The sequence below is a fragment of the Cupressus sempervirens genome, chromosome 2, assembly GCF_028749045.1.
Source record: "Cupressus sempervirens isolate cs-2001-9-10 chromosome 2, ASM2874904v1, whole genome shotgun sequence".
NCBI classification, from domain to species: domain Eukaryota; kingdom Viridiplantae; phylum Streptophyta; class Pinopsida; order Cupressales; family Cupressaceae; genus Cupressus; species Cupressus sempervirens.
Genome location: NC_143119.1, coordinates 574683714 through 574703940, shown reverse-complemented (window position 1 = coordinate 574703940; position 20227 = coordinate 574683714). Strand labels below are relative to the sequence as shown.

The window sequence follows — 20227 nt, the reverse complement described above, 5'->3', positions numbered from 1 at the left end:
TTGAATTGTACTTCCTTCCTCTATCATTGTCCTTTCAACTAGACTTCTTCTCTTTCAAATCTTGTAACTAGATCTTGACTTATGCATCCAATAATCCCTTGGATCACTTACACACATTCAGTTAGCACTCTGCCTCTTTTTGCAATTCACACTCGACAATGATCTCAATAATATTTCATACTCTTTCACACCACTTACAATCAACGAAAATGTCTTTTCTTTATACCATATCTTCATAATAATTCCTTGAGTTGGCCTTGACGCTTTCCTAATTAATTAAAATAAAATAATTAATTGAATTCCAATTCCAATAGCACTGTCAACTCACAATCTATACAAAACTTCACATGTGTGATACTAAGATTTGCACACTCGCTAATGTCATCATCTAACTATCCTTTATCACTGCCTGACTGCTCATTACTCCATTACATCTAGGATGTATGATAGACAACAAATACCAAGAACTGATTTCCCAATACTCTATCTCTAAACTGCTCTCTGTAAATCAGGTATAACTTATGTATGCCATCAACTTAGACTTTGTGCACTTAACCATGTCATTAAGACACTATGTTGTACATGTCCATAATTGCGCATGACCAAGAAATCAAATGATTGTTTGTACCATCAAGATCTTTGTCTGCTACTATATCAGCCTTTACAGAAACAATGTTATGTTGACATCAATGACAAACACAATCATGAATGCAACATATCAATACTCTCCAATGCTCAAGATATTCCCCCTGTGTAGTATCATCAACATTAATGCTAACAATCTCCCCCTTTGGCATTGATGGCAACGTAGATAAAAAATCATCTAAGTTCCAAGGCTACCAAGTAGAACTTTGTTGCTACTTCTATCCTCATCTGATGCATATTTTCCCCCATGCTTTAGGAAGTGTTTTCATGCATATTCTCTCCCCCATTGACATCAATGTCAAAGGTGTCAATCTCAATATCAATTGTTAAATACCAATTGTTAATCAACTACTCCAAGTCATCAACTAGCTCGAGTGTCCAAAGACATTGTTCAATACCAAATACCAAATACAAAGAATCCTCAATGACTCATTACTAACCAAATACTCCCCCATACAAGAAGCATCATCATTCAGTCTAGTCAAATAATAGTGCTTCATGTCACTAGACTGATGGACTCTCTACATCAACTACTCAGAAGTAGGCAGGGGCATAACTCCAAGCATACCTCTCTAGTACTCAAATGTATCTAGGCAATGGCTTTGTAAAGATATCTGCAATCTGATCCTTAGTACTTACATACTCCAATCTTATCTCCTTTCTGTTGCTTTTTCTCTCCGCACATGATACTTAATAGATATATGTTTTGTCTTAAAATGTAATATAGGATTCTTAGAGATACTCACTGTACTTGTGTTATCACAATAAATGATAATAGGTTCTTTAATCTCAATTTTGATATCCTTCAACATCTGTTTCATCTACATAACCTGATTATAGTTATTTGTTGCTACAACATACTCTGCCTTAGCAGTGCTATGTGAAATACAGTCTTGCTTAACCAAGAAACCAACCTTTTTTCTAAGAAAGAATGCTTCACCATTGGTGCTCTTTCTATCATCCATACTACCTGCCCAATCAGCATTAGTATATGCACAAAGTGTGAAATCATTTGATCTGTCATACCAAATCCCATAATCAAATGTATCTTTCAAATATTTGAATATTCTCTTAATTGTTGCAAAATGATATTCCTTAGGATCAACTTGAAATCTAGCTACAATCCCAACTGCATTTTCTAGATCTAGTCGGGTGTGAGTCGGATATTGAAAACCTCTTGTTGGTGTGTTTACACTGCCAAGTAATAAGATACTTGATACCAAGATGGTGAAGATAAAAATAACCTAAGGATTAGCTACTTCCTATGATCAGCGAGATGGTATTCAGATCTGGACCCAACTTCAACAAAATCATAAAGATTTTCTATTCATTTGGCTCTGCAAAAACAAGGCGAGTGCACCTGAGGGATAAAAAGATTCAAAGATTGATACTAACTTCACATTTCATTCATTTAATGACATTCTATTACAAAATTCATCCCCTATAGTAGATTGGTCATAATTCTTCTCAGATTTAAAAGTAATTCTAGATAACAACAGCTAACTATATCTTAGAGATTAAATGCAAACAAGTATTGACCAGCTATGATATTCTTCATGCATTTAAAGTAAATTGATTTTGATTTTAATAGTTTCCTTGATGTTTATCCATGATATCTTCATATGCTTAGTGAAATTATTGATCAATGGCCCATCCATTGGGATTCAAAGTCTATCCAACTATTTGACCTAATTAACTTCATTACAATCAATATAATCAAAAATTCTCCCTAAAACTCATTCTTATGCATATCCTTATTACTACCTAGAAATCCCATCATATCACTAAAGCATTTACTTAATCCATTGAATTAAAAGCAATAGTGGTCTGATATACAACCTATTCTAGTTGCATTGAATTGAACAAGCTTTGCCCATGCAATCTCAAAATAACCAATAAATAACAATGGAGACAAGATTCAAAGAAAAAGATATGGGGATAGTTCATCATTGTACTAATTCTCTTTGAAAATTATGTAACATTGGGTAATACTCAAAACAAATCAAAACAAGACACCGTGATCCTGAAAAATTAATTTATTCTTAGAATTGCAAAGAACATACATCATAGAGTTGACATCAAGAAAACTAGACCAAAAGAAACTAGCCAAACTAAAAGTTATACAATAGTTCGGACCCCCTCTCCAGCCTTGAAATCTCACTTATATAATGTGAGATGCAACAAACTTCAGGTCTAGAGAGTATTGATAGTTGTCCTTAAGACAGAAAGATATTTACAAAGTTATTGTCATAGAAGACAAAAATTGGTACAATAAAAAGTTCTTTATCATGAATATTCTCTTGTGGGACCACTTCTACTACACCTTTTTGCTGCTAAGGGTTTCAAGATTGGCTTTAATGCTTTTATTGTTCCTCAGAAGATGTAACCAATGGATTTTCTTATGATGGACCTAGTTTTGATGTTTGTAGACTTACTTCAATTCGAGGCTCTCCATCCACATCATCATTCATTCACAAAAAAATAGTTACATCTGGTTCTCCTACTGCCAAGTCATATGTTTGAACATTTGTATTTGTCTCTATAGTTGGCTATGTTCCTTTATCTTCTTTTGCTTTTCCTGATGTGTTAGTTATTTGCAAATTGTCTTGTTCCATTTCATCATCATCGGTTTCACCCAATTCCAATTGTTTTACATATACAAAGTCTACCATCCACTTTTCAAAAAGTGTCATCTGGTCAATTAAAACTCAAAACATCATGTTGTTTCTTCAAAACATACTCTTCCAATTTGTCTATTTCAATAAAATCTTCTCTTAAAGAATCATAAAATAATTGCACTTTTACAACTTCTTCAAATGTACTTTCCCACCATGCATTTCCCTTTTCATTCATGACTCTATTCATCCTAAGACACAATAGGTCATCCAATTATTGGGCCCACTCTTCTTTATTTTTTATTTTATTTTTTTTATCCAGGGCATGGGGGAAGAGTTCAAAATTTTTACTCATATTTTGCAAGAGAATTAATGATTGTCGTTTCCAATGTAGTTCTTCTATCATCAAACTAGGGGAGATCATTAGTCAAGTCATAAGTCTTTTCTACATGTTCACAAGAGAAACTAATGACTGAAAAGCACAGCAGAGTAACATCTTTGTCCCTTTTGTTCTACTTATTGACAAGTGGCTTTAGAGCATCATCATTTTCTTTCATCTCATTACATATATTTATTACCTTTGCTACTTGCTCATAAAATGTTCACCAATCAATTTTATCTACTAAATACATAATTGCTTTCCTCATACTAAATATCCAATTCCACATTCAATGCCCACAGTTTTCTCTTTTCTTCTTCAAAATCCTCTACAATATAATACTACAGTCTTTATGGTGTGTCTACAATTTCTATTAGCACAGTGGATTTAAAAGGCTCCACTGGTGGATGAGGATAAGTGATTCTTGGCCTGTTAGACTGTCCTTGGTGACCCATCACCTTATTCTCAAGCTTGATCATCTTCTGTATTTCTTTATTATAGGCATTCGAAACTTTTTCATATTTTTCTTATAGTTCTAATCTTTCCCTTTTATCCCTTAGGGTTGTGGCTAAGGTGAGGTCGGTTGTTCCAACACGTAGCTCTGTAGCCTCTTCACTTGGAGTATCCTCCACCCTTTTTACAATTAAATTTCCAATCAAATTGGTATCATCAAGCTAAGAGGGGCTAGCTCTAAATCATTTTCTCATAGACCAAATGACTAAGGCAGCATGATCTTCACTAAATTTAGCCCCTTTCAGCTCTTTTTCGACCTTTTCATCTATACTTAACTTCTTGGTAAAAAAGTTAAAAATCATTGCATCAGCAATCTCCCAATTTGGCAGAAGCAAGACCCCGGATGATTTTATCATTTTTCTTCCCTCTTCAAGGGTCAAGCTTTGAAACTCTTGCATCATTTCCTTTTTTACTTGATTCTGCAGAGCTGCCTCTTCCATCTCAGGATGCTCTTTTTTCATCTTATTAAATCTCTCTTCAAATAATGCAATATTTGTTCTCCATGCAAACTAGTAGAAAGCCTAGATTTGACAAAATTATCATCAGAAAGAAACTCCTGACTGGCTTGTTCTACAACAAGGTCCAACTCTCGTCCTTTGTAGTCAGCAATAGTTAACTCAAGGCTTGGCATGGGAGGTTCTTGAGGATTCCCCTCTCCTAATTTTGAAATGATGATAAAAACTCCCCCTTGGGACCCTAATTATTCTATTGCTCCTTAGTGAGTTGTTCATCTCCTATATATGGTGGGGACTAAGTGGGTGACTACTCCTCTGTTTGAGGCACCTATTTCTTTTCTATCTTTTGCCTCGTGGGCATGGGCTCATCGGGCCTTTCCTCCAAAACAATACTAGTAGATCCAATTATTTGTTTTCCCTTATCTACTGTAGGCCTTTTATTATGAATACTATTGTAGCCAGGTCTCCTTTGAATAACCAACTGCCCTAATCCTACTACAAGGGTAAAAGATAATTTTCTCATGACCTCTTGGGCATTATTAGGATAAGAATTAATAAAGAATAGATTCTTTTCATTCATTGTCTCCATGATCTCTGGAAAAGTGATCATCGATTTATTTATTTTATCTACCTCTGTCTTTGCATCTTCTAGAGGTTTATAATCCTTATCAAAATAATTAATAAATTCCAAAACCCTAGAGTAAACTCTCCACTTCTTCTTAATCTCTTGTTCTTGAAGAGAAAATTCATTCATTATTTTGTCCTCAAGAAAGTAAGGTTGATGCTTCTTGGCACCAATTTTGGCCCTCTGTCTGAATATATCAAAGAATCCCTCACTATCATTGAAACGAACATGAGAAATAGCCATTTTATATTGGTCTAAGAATTTATACAAAAACAACCAACCACCCTTGGTGATTGTGAACTGGTGAGCATCTGTGCAAGATGGGAAAATTGAGCCTCTAGACCGACCAGTCTGTTGTGCTTCCTCTAGCCCACCTATCTGCCATAGCATTTCAGCTATCCCTACCTTCAAAGGTACTTGGTAAGGAAGTACATAAAGAGTCCCTTGGAATCCATACACTCTAAAAACTGTAGATAAAGAGTAGGGTATGATGTCTACCCAATTGTGAGACACCTTCAAACTAGTAGGGTTGTCCATAGGCCTGATAAAATCCAGCAGTGCCTTAGGAATTTTGGGATTGTCCCTTAATATGAGGCTCCTTAACCTAGATGCGAAGTATCTATCAAATCTCACAAAGCCAGCCTCCTCTGCATTCCAAGTCATATCTACACTCCATAACTGGACTGGCAGAGCTTCTCCCTCATATTCTCTGTTTAATTTTATTTCCTTTTTGAATTAACCCCTTTAAACAAGAACATATGCATCAACAATGAATAATGGTCAAATATTTTCTAAACTTTGCTCTTTGCAGTTCCAATCAAGCTTGTGTGAATTTCCTCTACACAATACAATTCAAAATCAAAAATGATATCCACACCAAAAGAGAAGATCTATGTCATCATATACATGAACATTATTGGTATAAAATCTTGTTGATCTTCGCCAAAAACCCTACATAAATTTATGTAAATGTCTATGGCCCTAGTATTGAAAGAATGCTTCTTAAAAAGCTCCTTAGTTGATGCTGTGACAAAGGCCAAATTGCCAATTGTAGCCAAGTGTCCTCTCAATGCACCTTGTTTGACTTGATCCTTTCTAGACAAATACTCCTTTTCCAATCCCTAAAAGTCAATGGTCTCATGGTAATCTGTGATTGGCTCCAACCAAAAAACCTCTCAAATCTCTTGTGAAGTGATTTTTATTAGACACTCCCCATCTACTCTCTTCACCATCCTGGTTACTAGGTCATAATTTAGGGCTATAGCTGTGAGAAGGTCTGAATCCATGAAAACCCCAAGGACTACAAGCTTTCCTAAATCAAAGTTTCAAATATTCCCATAGGGGACAAACAATTTCCTTTATAAGAACCATTTGTTGAACAACTAGAGCCATGTTTTAGAGGTAATGGCATCTCTAGTCCAGTTCCCCTTATCATACAAATCGTCTGCAATCCAGAGCCTAGGGTTTACAAGAATTAATTTTTTCATTTGGGTTATTCCATTTGTGGATTCACTCAAGTGTTCAAGAAAACCATGATGTATATTCCTACTAGAATACTCTATTTTCCCTGAAAACCTTTCTTTGGATGCATGTTTGATAATAATGCAGAATACCATAATGCTTTGAATTAATATACAGATTGAGATACTTGGCTCTTTATTTTCTTCTTTCTAGATTCTGCAGTGAATCGATGGTAAATCAAATTCTTCACAATTTAATCAGGCAAAAAATAGCTCTTCAACAGGTTCTTAACTCTCATAAAATTAGAAATGCGTTTGTATGAAAAAAATCTTTGAATCCTACACTATATCCTTGGTTTTACTTCGCACGGGGAGCCTTAATTCTCATAAATTGATTGTAGAGAAACAAGGTGGCACCATCTTTCAATTTTGAAAACAAATCGACTTTTGAAAAATTTGATAATTGAGGAATAAAACCTTTAATGACTCAACTTGAACCATCCAAGTTGGCAATCAATCCAATTAAATCCTTCCACATAAGCTTCTTCTTTCATTGTTGGCAACTTACATTGGACCCACTTGTGCCTCTGGACACGTGTCATGCTCTCACTATGTCGTCAAGAGTAAAAATCGAGCAACTCCCTTTGGCGACATAGCGACCATTGTTGATGATCCTTATATTAGACGATTAAAACTTTATGATTATTTCATTGTAAATATGGTGGGCCCGTGGTAGTTCCTCTTGGTCGCTATGTCACCAAAGATAAAGTTCGTGCAACTTCCCATGGCGACAAGCCAACCACCATCGATCTTGAGGAGATCTAATGGTGCAGATCAACAGTACATTTCTTTTAGTGTGAAACCTTCATGGCATCTGACATTCTAACAAACTAGCATGCTAACAAAGTTGCTAATGACATGAAAAATATGGCATTTTCAGAGGTTGGTCCCGCCACATGTCCACATGGCAGGCGATCGCTATGTCGCCAAAGGGTAAACCCCTTGCAATTCCCCATGGCAACAAAGCGACCATTGTCAATCATAGGAAGATCTAATGGTGTGGGTCATTCACTTTATAACCTTGTTCATTTATTAACTGAGTCCCGCAAGCAAACATTACTTGGTCACTTCCTTTATTAACTGAGTCCCGCAGGCAAACATTACTTGGTCGCTATGTCACTAGGAATAAAAGGCACGTGATTTCTTATAGTGACATAGCGACCACCATCGATCTTTAGAAGATCTAACAGTGTGGTATTTCCTTTATTTTTTTCAAATAGAAACATAAACCCACAAAAAAATTAACATAAAAGCTTGGGTTAAAATTTATTTTGGGAACTTTAGGAAATATTTAAACAATGTGAACAACATTTTTAAAAAGTTCCCGAAAATAGAAAGGAGGAATTTAAAATGATTTCTCCCATGTATTTTAATTTGAAAAGGCACCCAACCCAAAAGCTTTCTAGGGTGGCATTTAGTGAAATAAAAATTAGGGTTATTCTAGAGTTCACAAAATCAAAAACACCAAACCCTAATTTTCACAAAAGGAACCTAGTACATTCACTTAGAGATGTATTCAGATAAACCTAAAATGAAAACAGGACCAACACCTCCAATCATTAATCTATACTTCTTCTACTCTACTGCAGGGGTCTCATCTTTGCTAGATAACTCGTGACCAATTATCATAGGTGTGCCTACAAGTTTACAACTTTCCAGTCTAAACCTTTTCAACAAATCTTTTAAATACTTAGCTTGTGAAATGAATATACCATCATTATTTTGCACAATCTACAAGCCTAGGAAAAACTTTATTTCTCCTATCATGCTCATTTCAAATTCATTTTTCATCTCCTCGACAAATTTATCACTGGCATCATCATTACCTCCAAAAATGATGTCATCAACAAATATTACAATGATCAACAAACATTCTTCAATTTCTTTCAAATACAAGTTACTGTATGTCATACCTTTAGCAAATCCAAGCTTTTCCAAGTAACTATCCAACCTTGCATATCAAGTTCTTGGTGTTTGCTTTAGACAATAAAGAGCTTTCTTCAATTTGCATACCATCTCTTTGTCTTCTGATAAAGGAAAACCTTCATGTTGCTCAATATAGACCTCTTCTTCTAATTCTCCATTCAAAAAGGAAGATTTAACATCCATCTAAACCTTGAATTTCTTGTTCGTTGCATAAGCTAGGAACATCCTTACAACATCCATTCTTGCTACAAGTGCATATGTTTCCTCATAATCAATGCCTTCTTATTGTGAATAGCATTTACAAACAAGTTTGGCGTTGTTTCTCACAACTTCTTGCTCATTCATCTTATTCCTAAAAACTCATTTTGTTCCTATCACATTCTTGTCTTTTGGTCTAGAAACTAACTCTCATGTATTATTCTTTATTATCTGATCCAATTCTTCCTTCATTGCTTGGATCCAATGATTATCCTTCCTTAGTTTTCTTGTCTTCATCAACTTTGCTACTGCCAACAAAATCTCCATAGGTGTTTACACTCTTTGTCAAATTAAGTTGAATGTTTAGGGCACTAAAGGTTGTTTTGACTCTTGCAAGTTCTCCAAACTGTCTCAAATCTGCTTCTACTTATTCTAATCTTCCAAGTAATGTTTCCTTAGTGAAATCCTTAGTGCAAGGCATCACTAGCTGAATCATCTACATTATTGACTTAAATGGTGGTGTCACACTTTTCAAGATCTTCCATATGACTTCATCATCTCCCTTGGTTCCACCAAGACACCAAATACCTGCAACCATTTCTGATATTATGTCAATATAACTTCTTACAAATTCATCTTTCATCATTCTAGCATCTTAAAATGCACATATCCAATTTTGTAAACTCATTCTTTATGCATGATCGTCACCTTCAAAAGTAGACTCTAAAGCTTTCCATATTTCATGAGATGTTACAAATGATTTTACCTGACTATACTCATTCTTGGGAAGTGCTATCAGTGTGACTTCTCTTGCTCTCATGTTACACATGAATAGATCTCTCTCTTCTTCACTGCATCCTTCAAAATTTTCTTCTTCAACAATTATCTTCTAACTTTCTGTCAAAATCCAATATCCTAGATCGATACACAATAGATGAGTTTTCATCTTCTCCTTCCAACTATCATAGTTGGCCCCATCGAATCTTGGTCATTCCTTTCTGAATATATTCACCACTTATCTTCAAAAACTGTTAAGCTTTTTCTTCAAGGACTTGATGCTCTAAGACCAATTATTAGAATATATAGCTTACTGATATAACTGTGGGGTGAATCAGTTATCCAACTAATATCACGATTTACAATTTTAAACAATCTTAACCATACGAGTAATGTAAACTGAAACCACAAGAAGATACTCACACAATAACACCAAACTGGAGGGTGAATCAGTTATCCAACTAATATCACAATTTACAATTTTAAACAATCTTAACCATACAAGTAATGTAAATTGAAACCACAAGAAGATACTCACACAATAACACCAAATACATTAACTACAAAAACCCCAATGGTTATGGTAACCACAAGATGATGTATTAGTATAAATATTTCTTGTTAGAGGATAGACCCTTTTAAGAGTTTGTTACAACATTCAGAACATGAGTCCCTGTTAGGAGACTTTGAATCCTTAATAAGAGATTCCAACCCTGTTAAATGTTGTGTCAACCTTATTAAGAGTTGTGGAAGAGAGTTGGACCCGCTCCCCAAACAACTTCAAAGGCAAAACCAATGAACCCATTGTCCAAATGATCTCTGCATTATTCCTTGCAAAATAATAGAACTGAATTGTACTTCATTCATCTTATCTTTGTCCTGTCAACCAAAATTTTGCTCTTTCAAATCTCATAACCATATCTCAAATTGTGCATCCAATAATCCCTTGGATAGCTTACACGCATTCAATAAGCACTCTGCTTCTTTTTGCAATTCATACTTTAACGGTCTCAATCATATTCCATACTCTTTCACACCACTTACAATCTAGGAAAACATTATGTCCTTTATACCATATCTTCATAATAATTCCTTGAGTCAACATTCAGCCTTTCCCAATTAATTAAAATAAGATAATTAAATTACAATTCCAATAGCACTATCAGCTCACAATCTATACAAAACTTCACACATGCAAAAGCACTCGCTAACGTCATCATCTAACTATCCTTTATCACTATCTGATTGCTCATTACTTCATTACATCTAGGATGTAAGATAAACAACAAACATCAAGAACTGCTCTCCCAATACTTTGTCTCTACAATGATCTTTGTAAATCATGTATAATTCCAGTATGCCATCGACTTAGACTCTACACACTTAACCACGTCATCAAGACACTGTGTTGTAAATGTCCATAACTAGCATGACCAGACAATCAAACAATTGTCTGTACCATCAAGATCTTTGTTTGCTACTCTACCAATTTTTATAAAAACAATGTTATATTCACATCAATGACAAACACAGTCATGAATGCAACATATCAATACTCTCCAATGCTCATGATATTCTTCTAATGTAGTATCATCAACATTCATTCTAACAAGCTAAGCACCTATCTTTTTGCAAGGTGTCCAGTAGACAAATGGTAGTAGATGAATGGTAGTAACCTTGAGCCTACATCTTGTGCATAACCATTTGAACGCCTATACTTATTAATCTTGATTATGGTATGATTAGTTAAAAATGGACATGTATGTTTAACCATGCTAATAACTTTTACTTCAAGTTTTAAAAGGTACATCTACTTTGGGTATTCTTGTGAATAGTGTGATCTTCGATTCTATGTTGATAAGTAGTTACACTTGGGAATCATTAGTGTTGGTTTATGTTAATCTTTTGTTACTTTCCGATGTCAATAGTTATACCTTACCTTTAAAAACAATATTAGCCTTTGTGTATCCTTGTTGCAAGGATCTCCAGGCAAGAGGCAAGGCATTACATCTGAAAAATAATGTATAGCCTTATCACAATATTTGTTACCGAAAAAACAATCCAATACACATTTGTTACAATAATATGTAAAGACCCATGAAAATAGTTGGCAATGGGCAATCAACCCCTCAAAAAACAACATTTGCCTACAATTATCAATGCATGAAAACAAGCACCATGATAATTTCCAAGGAAGATTAAAGCTACTATGCTCCTCCCTAGATTTTATACTGCAGTTATATCCAAATAATTCAACAATATTATTGCATGTACTTGAATTTGCAAAGATACTTTGTTCGGAGGGAAGGATAGATATGCCATTAAAGCATAGAAGCCAGCATGCTTAATAGACATTAAAAGCTTGCCCAAATATCCAATCCCAAACTTAGCGAGTTACCACAAACTACCAAATAAAAAACAGATATATCATACAACTAGACTCGTGATCCAACCTGCCTACATGTACCTTCAGGCGAATTTAACTTAATAATCTTGATTTATGCTAAGTTGCTGACTCGTGCAACTTTTCAAAGAAATTCCGAGTGAGAAAAGTACCGGAATCAGACTGAAGCAAATCTCCCGTGATTATACATCTGCAATTTGTGTTGGTGATTCTAGTTTGGACTACTGATTAGAGCACTCTGAACTTATCTATCATGTGACCTTTTTGACCTTTTTTATTAAAAACCTGAAATTGGAGTAGAATGACATGTTTCAAAAATGGATATTTATAAAGGCTTTGTTTATAGCATATCTACCGGTATGACATTCTAGACTTAATTAATCAATTATATATATATGTTTATTACTTTTATTACATCTTATATTCTTTCCTTTACTGGCATATGTACTGGTATATGACACATGTACTAGCAATTTCTAATCAAACTAGTTGGCATCCCATTTCATTTTTCTACGCCATCATGACAATAAATTACTGAGAATGATCCAATATGTTGATGCAAAAGACTTAATGCAGCTAAGTCCAAACTTATTTCTGTGCAACTACAAAAAATCACATCTACAAAAACAAAAGCCAACATTGTATCTAGACCATATACCGACAGCAAGCACTCAACTGACCTGAGTATTCTGCCATGTTCACCTCCGGCAATAATAAATAATTCATACAAGTTAACCTATCAATGACAACTAAACCAAATATAATCCATGCCCTCCAACATTGAGGGCTCGGTGAAAAGAGGGCAACAAATCCACTAAACTTCATCTGTAGCCCTCTTTAATGCAAACATATTAAATCAACTAAACTTCATTAACACAGAAGCAAAGTTGCATTTTGATTTTATGCAGTTCCACTGTGAACTCTTATATAAATATATGAGATTTCCAAACACTGACAAGCCATCCCTGCCCATTGATGAAATTTCAAATTTAAAAACACAAATTTTATTGGCGTGTAAACCCAGAACACAGATTTTATTCTACTGCATTTTTTCTCGAAATATAAACCTACTATTAGATACTTCGTTTAATAAAAAGAAAACACATTATTTTCATACATTTGGGGTTGCTGAGATTTGTATACTCTCTAACCTCCTTGTTTGCCAATGAACTGCACCAACCCTAATTTATTTCAAACGTGTGCTCTGCTGCAAAAGTAACCAAAGCCTTGCACAAAATAAAAATTTATGCTGACTTGCGCACTAAGCATCATAGCCCTGTCACCTGCAAAACACAGTTTCTGTATCTCCAGTGAACCTATTAGGCAGCCTACAGTCTGTTCTGGGATGTTTAATATCAGGCTTCAGAATTGTGCCTTAGTGCAGTGGCCTGGCTAGCTATTAACATTTACTCATTTATTGCAGCAGGCATTTCAAAAAAATTAATACAACAGAGACATCAGAGTATGTTCCCAACATTTGTTTTCAGGCGTGAATTTTGCAGCATGAGACATGATCTTTCAGATGGAATTCAACTTAGAAAATAGCCTATCAGTTGATTATTCAATTAGACTTCAACAATAAAATGTTCACAAATGCAATTGCGTGGACATGCATTTCTTCCAGAACACATGCATTTTATCTGTACATTCTTCCTTAAATTTGCAAGTTCCAACCATTCACTATCTCTTTAACGAGCATAACTTACTCCATTTGGCCACACTACAACTTTTACAGTTAATTCAAACAATAAAATTTCCCAATTCTGATTTGTCCTCTTGTAATACACTACACACTATAAAACATAAAAGTATATTTTATTATTTAAAAAACAAATCTCTGCATTATGATAATTATTCAATCAGATTCCAACATAAGCTGTGCACGGAGGCAAATTGCATGTACATGTCTTCCATGACTTATGCATTCAGCCTGTACATTCTTCCTAAACTTTATAAGTTCCAACCATTCACAAAGAACATAGCTACACCATTTGGCTACTCTTCAACTTTTACGATTACTTACAAAAACACATTTTCCTGATTTCAAACTGTCCTCTTGTAATACAGTAAACAGTATAAAATATAAAGTATATTTACAAAGCAAATCTGTGCATTGTGATAATTGTTAAATTATTCAATCAGATTCCAACAATAAGCTGTGCAAAGATGCATATTGCCCGCACATGTTTTTCTTCAATTACATATGCATTCAGCCTGGGCATTCTTCCTAAACTTTGCATGTTCCACCCATTCACATATAGCATAGCTACGCCATTTGGCTACTCTTCAACTTTTACAATTACTACTTCAAACAACAGATTTTCCTGATTCAAACTGTCCTCTTGTAATACAGTAGACACCATAAACTAATCTACATGATTACAATCAACAATGTGTCCTCTGTTAATTATTGGAGTCAACAGTTATATAGAAGAAAAATGTTAAATGTTGTAAGAAAAATGTTACAGAGTGAATGTTGTAAACCTTGAGACATTTAAGAAAATGATCTTCACATCATCACAATAAATCAATAAAAACTATTATTTACAAGAATTTTTCATTAGATAATAAAAATATACTAGTAACACGCTGTAACATATGCCAGCTAAGCAGTCATCCAAAGATATGGAAGCAATATGTAGTATCTATATCTGAACAGCAATAGCTGTAATATTCAGCTACGAAATAATCTTGCTGCAATGTTTGACAAAGCAATTTATTTTCAAAATATAAGTTAAATCTCTGTGAATGCTCCAGAAACCCAAAAGGTGGAAATAAATGCATTTGGCTTGTTCTATAAAGCATTTTTCAAAAAGATGAGTACAAATTTGCCTGTAAAGTTCCACCAAATATATTGCATATTACTAACCAGCCTAAAACAATGTCAAAACTATCACTTAATACATGTGAAATTGATCTTTTGGAAAGAAGAGCACCAAACAATGCAATGAAACTTCATGCCCAGGTATTGTTCTCATAAAGAAAAAAGGCATTGTGCTCTCTCAATTCTAGGATAGGATTTTCATTGAAAAACTGGTCATCAAAATTTTCTTCACCAAAGACTATTAAAATCAACTCAAAAATTAAAGGGACATGAAAGAGCAATTGGTACACAAAAACAGTATATCACAAGTACATCAGAGTCCATAGTATTATACTGTTAAATTTCTTGAACATTTTGGAATACAGCCATTTCCATTAAACCAAATGCGTAACAAGCAAGCAATCCATTCAAAGTGTAAAATTGCAACAAATTACACGAATAGTTGTCACAATATATGAAAACATCAGAAAACCATCAAACTCGATATTTTAAAAAATTTGATGATTGAAATTAATATCAAAATGATTTTAATCTTCGCCACCACCATAGCTAACAATACCTTTACCTGTGCCCGTATCGTCATCCCTTCTTGCTGCAGTTTCTTCATCCTCAAGTACATCATCCATGATATCATCCTCTCCAACATCCTCAATATCCTCTTCTGCATCTTCACCACCTCTTGGAACACGTGTTTTAGGACCATGACTCAATTTATGCGATTCCAGATCATTATCCATGCTCTCCTGTAGACTGGCTGCAGTGTTTCCATTCCTAGCACTGCCTGCATTTTGCCACCTCTGAAGTTCCACTTCAACATTGGCAAGTAGTTGCTCACTAATTTCTTTCTGGTATTCTGTTAACTCTTGTCTACGACTAGCCTTCCATTCCAAAAACTCCTTTAAACAATTATAATGCAATGAAATTAATACCAGTAAACCAAAGGAATAAAGCAGAACAAAATCTTGATAATTTATTTTAAAACTGCTGATAGTATAATACCTTTTGTTGCTCTTCAAGCAGCTTCACACGATTCTCAAAAGGTTTTACTGGGACATAGTATATATGGGGTTCTGTTGTTGTCCTGTATTGAAAATGCATAAACAATTAATAAAAATACAAGTTGCTCTCTCAAATGTACCAGCATGTTTGACCATGTCCACCAACAAACTAGAACCTAGATTGAGCCAACTATGCACAAGTTGCAAAAATGTCGCGGTTATTGTCAAAGAAAGTGATTTTCTTCTATACAGAAGCTAAACACAATCTAATCTACACTGATAACAAAACTGATAGAGCAGATAATGCTATGCTTCCAACAGAAACTTATCTTTGGTCCCAACAAAATTGTCTATGAGCACTTGAGCCAAAATAATAACCTGCAAAATCATTTATAGTCATAATTGAATAAACTCTCTCTACCAGATAATTTATGCAGCCAATGACAAACATTTGTTTCAATATTTAATATTTATTACCATGTGCATCAGCGTGTGATAACAATCATTGCTCAGCTAGTATTTTGATTGGTTGTCATTCATGACTTTAAAAATTACACCTCAATGACCTCGGTTTATCCATGAAAAACTGGACAATGCCTTAAAACAAAGTCTGCTAAACAGATATCAATTTTGAAAAGTGCAGGGTTTAAAGATCCCAAAAATAAGTAAATGCACTTTACCTTAAAAATTTGCAAAGTTTGTTATGGTGTTCAGTCCATTGCAGGAAAAGCAGTTCCAGTTTCTTTTCTTCTGCTTTTGCAGCAACCCGTGCACGAAGAGTCTGCATGTACAAATAAAAATATAACTCAGTATATAAATTCAAATGCCTCTTATGTGCTAGCTGACACACTCAGTGTCCTGTAAGCCCTTGCAAGGCATTACTGAATCATTATGACTCGCAATGCAAAAAAAATATTGAGAAACGTACCAAATCCCGGCGTCTCTTTTCAGCAAGCTGCTCACGCTCTTGTTGGCGAAGCTTTTCACTTTCCTCACGTGCCCTTTGCTCTGCCTGAAACAAAAAACTATAGTGTTGAGCATAACTCTAAAATCATATAGATTGAACTAAACAGACCACCCATAAACAACATCTCCTATGGCAATAATTCAAAACTGAGAAATGTAAAATCTAACTCAGGTTGAAGCATTGAAATAAATCATAGAATAATTTTCCAACTACATGAAGGAAATCAATCACTCACTCTTCTTAAAGAATCTGATCGCCGCATGAACGCTTCTGATGATGACAATTGCTTGTCCTCCTCCCGAAATTTCTTTTTGAATAATAAAAATGTGGCTGTTGTTAATTAACAATTAAATGCAACTAAAGATAATATAAAAAATGAATATTTTGCAGATTAAAAAAGTGACCATATTTATTAAAATTTATGTTCAACAAGGTCCCTTTAATACTTGGTTCAGAGTTTCAAAAAATGCCTACATCTCACATACATGTCAAACATAAGAAAACCCATATCTGCTTACTACAGCGATGAAAAATAAAGTGTCTCAATAATAACCTCAAGTGTCCCCAAAAGTTGTCCCAGCATTCTCCTATTACGCTTCACCAAGCTTGGATCTTCATTCTTAGGTAGGACCCTTGGTACATTCTCAACGGGTTGGGTATCTTGCTCCTAGCATATCACAAACGGAAGTTAGGCATCCCAAACAAATTTCCCTTTTCTCAACATACAGATGCAATTCAGTTCACAAATAAGATTCACACTTCTAAAAGGCTATGTAACAAACGAACTGCAAAACAATTGCAAACACAAACAACTAAGATACAACACACTCGACATAAGTAAGCATTTACAAATTCAACTCACTTCAATATTCACATCAATGATTATTCTCAACCAATGGAAAGCATTTACAAATAAATCAGGGAAAAAGTTTCAAAACAACAAACAAAATTAAATAACCATATTAATAGAATGCAGTCTAACAGAAGAGCCAAATTAATCATGAAATGTGACTCACCATCCAATTTCCTCTATCTCTCTTCATGCCACTCTGGTTACGATGTAAATTTGAGTGTTTACCATTGGCTTGGCTGTCATCCTGTTTCAGATCTGCTATCTTGTCTTGTTCAATGCCCTCTTTATTTTCCTTTGAATCATCTACGATTTCTCCATCTTCAACCTATGGAATAATATTCATTTAAGTTTTTCATAGATTCAATAATAGAACTCTTTAAAAAGTGGAGATGACTAAAAAAAATCTTGCCTTTACTACAGCTGACAAAAGTCGCCTCTTGGCTGGTGGCTCATCATCAACCTCAGGCTTATCTGCCTGTCAAATTATTAAGAATCGACTAATTAAAACATGTTGATTAAATCCTTTAATGCTTGCACGGTCAAGCAATTATAAGTGACTAGATGAGAAAGAACACACCATCCTTACAAATCCCCGTCCTCTACCAAGTGTGCGACCTCCACCAGGGCCAACATTGCGGGCACTATTACCAGAAAATCCACCCCTCCGAATACCTCTTGGATCACGTAGCCTCTCTGTAATCTACACAAGAACATATAGAGTTGGCACCACTTCCATATACAACAACTGCGTAGGCAATGAATTTTATTTTGTCTTGGACTGGCGCAGATACCATCCCATCTGTTAACACCTACACTAGGATAAAACTAAGCTCAGAATTTCCCGTCACAGAACTTTTTTACCACGGCATACAGATCGATCACTGCAGCCAGGCACTCCTACTGAGCTGGTGCTCGCACTAAATTACTAAAGATTTCACTCCAACCCCATAGAATACCCCAAGGTTCTCGTCTTTGCAGCCCCAACATTGGTCCCAAAGGGGTATCGCTATGAAAAAACATGCTTCGGAAACGTTCGTAATAAAAGAAAAAAAAAATCTTAAAATAACCCTCTCATGGCCCTAGACACTGTGAGGACCAGGTTGACGTTTAAAGAAAAGAAAAAAATCGAAACTTCAGGAGGAGAAAATTAACAAACTTTTTCATATACAACTTACTGCTCAAAGTGAAAGCCACTAGTTTGTAAGATACTATCTGAGCAACCACCATGACAAATTTAACAGTGAATTGAAACCAAATGAAACTAAAATCCTAGAACGTTCCCCTTTTCTGTTTTGATCTTTGTATTAAAAAGTTAAAAATCCGAAAGTACCCTTTTCAAACCCACTAAAACACAAACCTCCCACTGCTGCCGATTAAGTTCATCGATCTCCTTGCGAAGTTCCTCTGCCGTCTTCTCCGCCATAGCGTTGGCCGTGCCGCCTGCAACAAAACCCTCGAGAACAGCTAGGGTTTGAAAAGAGAACAAAAATAAACAAGGGGTTAGAAAATACTAAATGAAAACAAATCACAGCAAAGTCATCTTCTAGAGAAGAATATATATCTCACTGAATGAATTCGTCCAGGTTAGCCCGTATCAGGAGGCGAATCCTTAAATTTCATGCAAATTCAAAGATAAAAACTTTTAAACGGTGGGAATTTTGTTAAATCGTGAAAAACGTTCCCGTGATATTTTAGACTGCCCTAAATGTATTGTTTTGTTGGGTTTAGATGTCCAAGATCCTAACTTTGACAGTCGACCTGACCCGTCGACCAATTCTTTTCAGTTTTTAATCTTCATCCTCGGAGATGTTAAATTTCTCTTCCATGTGTTTATGATGGGAAAATATGGGGTGGAGAGTGATAGGGAGTAGCGGCGCTTTCATAATCTAAATCTTATCAAAGAAGGATTTTGGTTTGGTTTGGTTTGGTTTTGGTTTTTTTTTGTTGTTGTTTTTTTTGTTTTCTTTTTTCTTTTTTTTCTTTTTTTTTTTTGTTTTTTTGTGTTTTTTTGTTTTCTGATTTTTTTCTTTTTGTTTTTTCCCTTTTTTTTTCTTCTTTTTTTTTTTTTTAAGAATTAGATTGATGGTTCATAGGCATTTGAGAAGGGGTAAGAGGATATCAACAAATAAAAAGGAAGATGTATTATGGTGAAGGGTTTCTTGGTAAAGGGATCAATATTGTTGATAATTTTTAAAATTATAAGTGAAAATGGTCATTGCAATATTGACCAATAGAAACATGGTTTTAACATTTAAACATGCTACCCTATTTTAGCATTTGAAACGTGTCACAACCTCTATAAAGTATGTATGTGTCTAAAACATGTTGTTGTATGAAATTAAGTTAGTTGGAGTCAAGTTCATGAAGGTTGGTGAATGATATATTCAGTGATTGCAATGAAGCACAATAAGAGGCCAGAGAAAGGATATTTTATATCTAAGTGGTTTTGAAAAATCTTTATTTTTGTAAGCATTTTTTGTTGCAATGTCACTTTGATTTTCGAGCTCTTGTGAGGAACTCTTAATGCG

The 20227-nt window shown here is 34.8% G+C and overlaps 1 protein-coding gene across 1 annotated transcript; it reads right to left on the bottom strand.

The window, feature by feature from the left end:
* Nucleotides 1-15367: 15367 nt before the first annotated feature.
* Nucleotides 15368-19387, bottom strand: LOC149574734 (protein-protein interaction regulator family protein). Its single transcript, XM_089814551.1, has 11 exons — nucleotides 19266-19387; nucleotides 19057-19163; nucleotides 18277-18399; nucleotides 18109-18174; nucleotides 17863-18024; nucleotides 17400-17513; nucleotides 17082-17153; nucleotides 16808-16891; nucleotides 16560-16660; nucleotides 15881-15962; nucleotides 15368-15777 (listed from the first exon to the last, which is right to left on the bottom strand). Exons 2-11 carry the CDS (start codon nucleotides 19120-19122, stop codon nucleotides 15409-15411), a joined length of 1239 nt encoding a protein of 412 aa, XP_089670677.1. The 5' UTR covers nucleotides 19123-19163; nucleotides 19266-19387; the 3' UTR covers nucleotides 15368-15408.
* Between the last annotated feature and the right edge of the window lie 840 nt (nucleotides 19388-20227).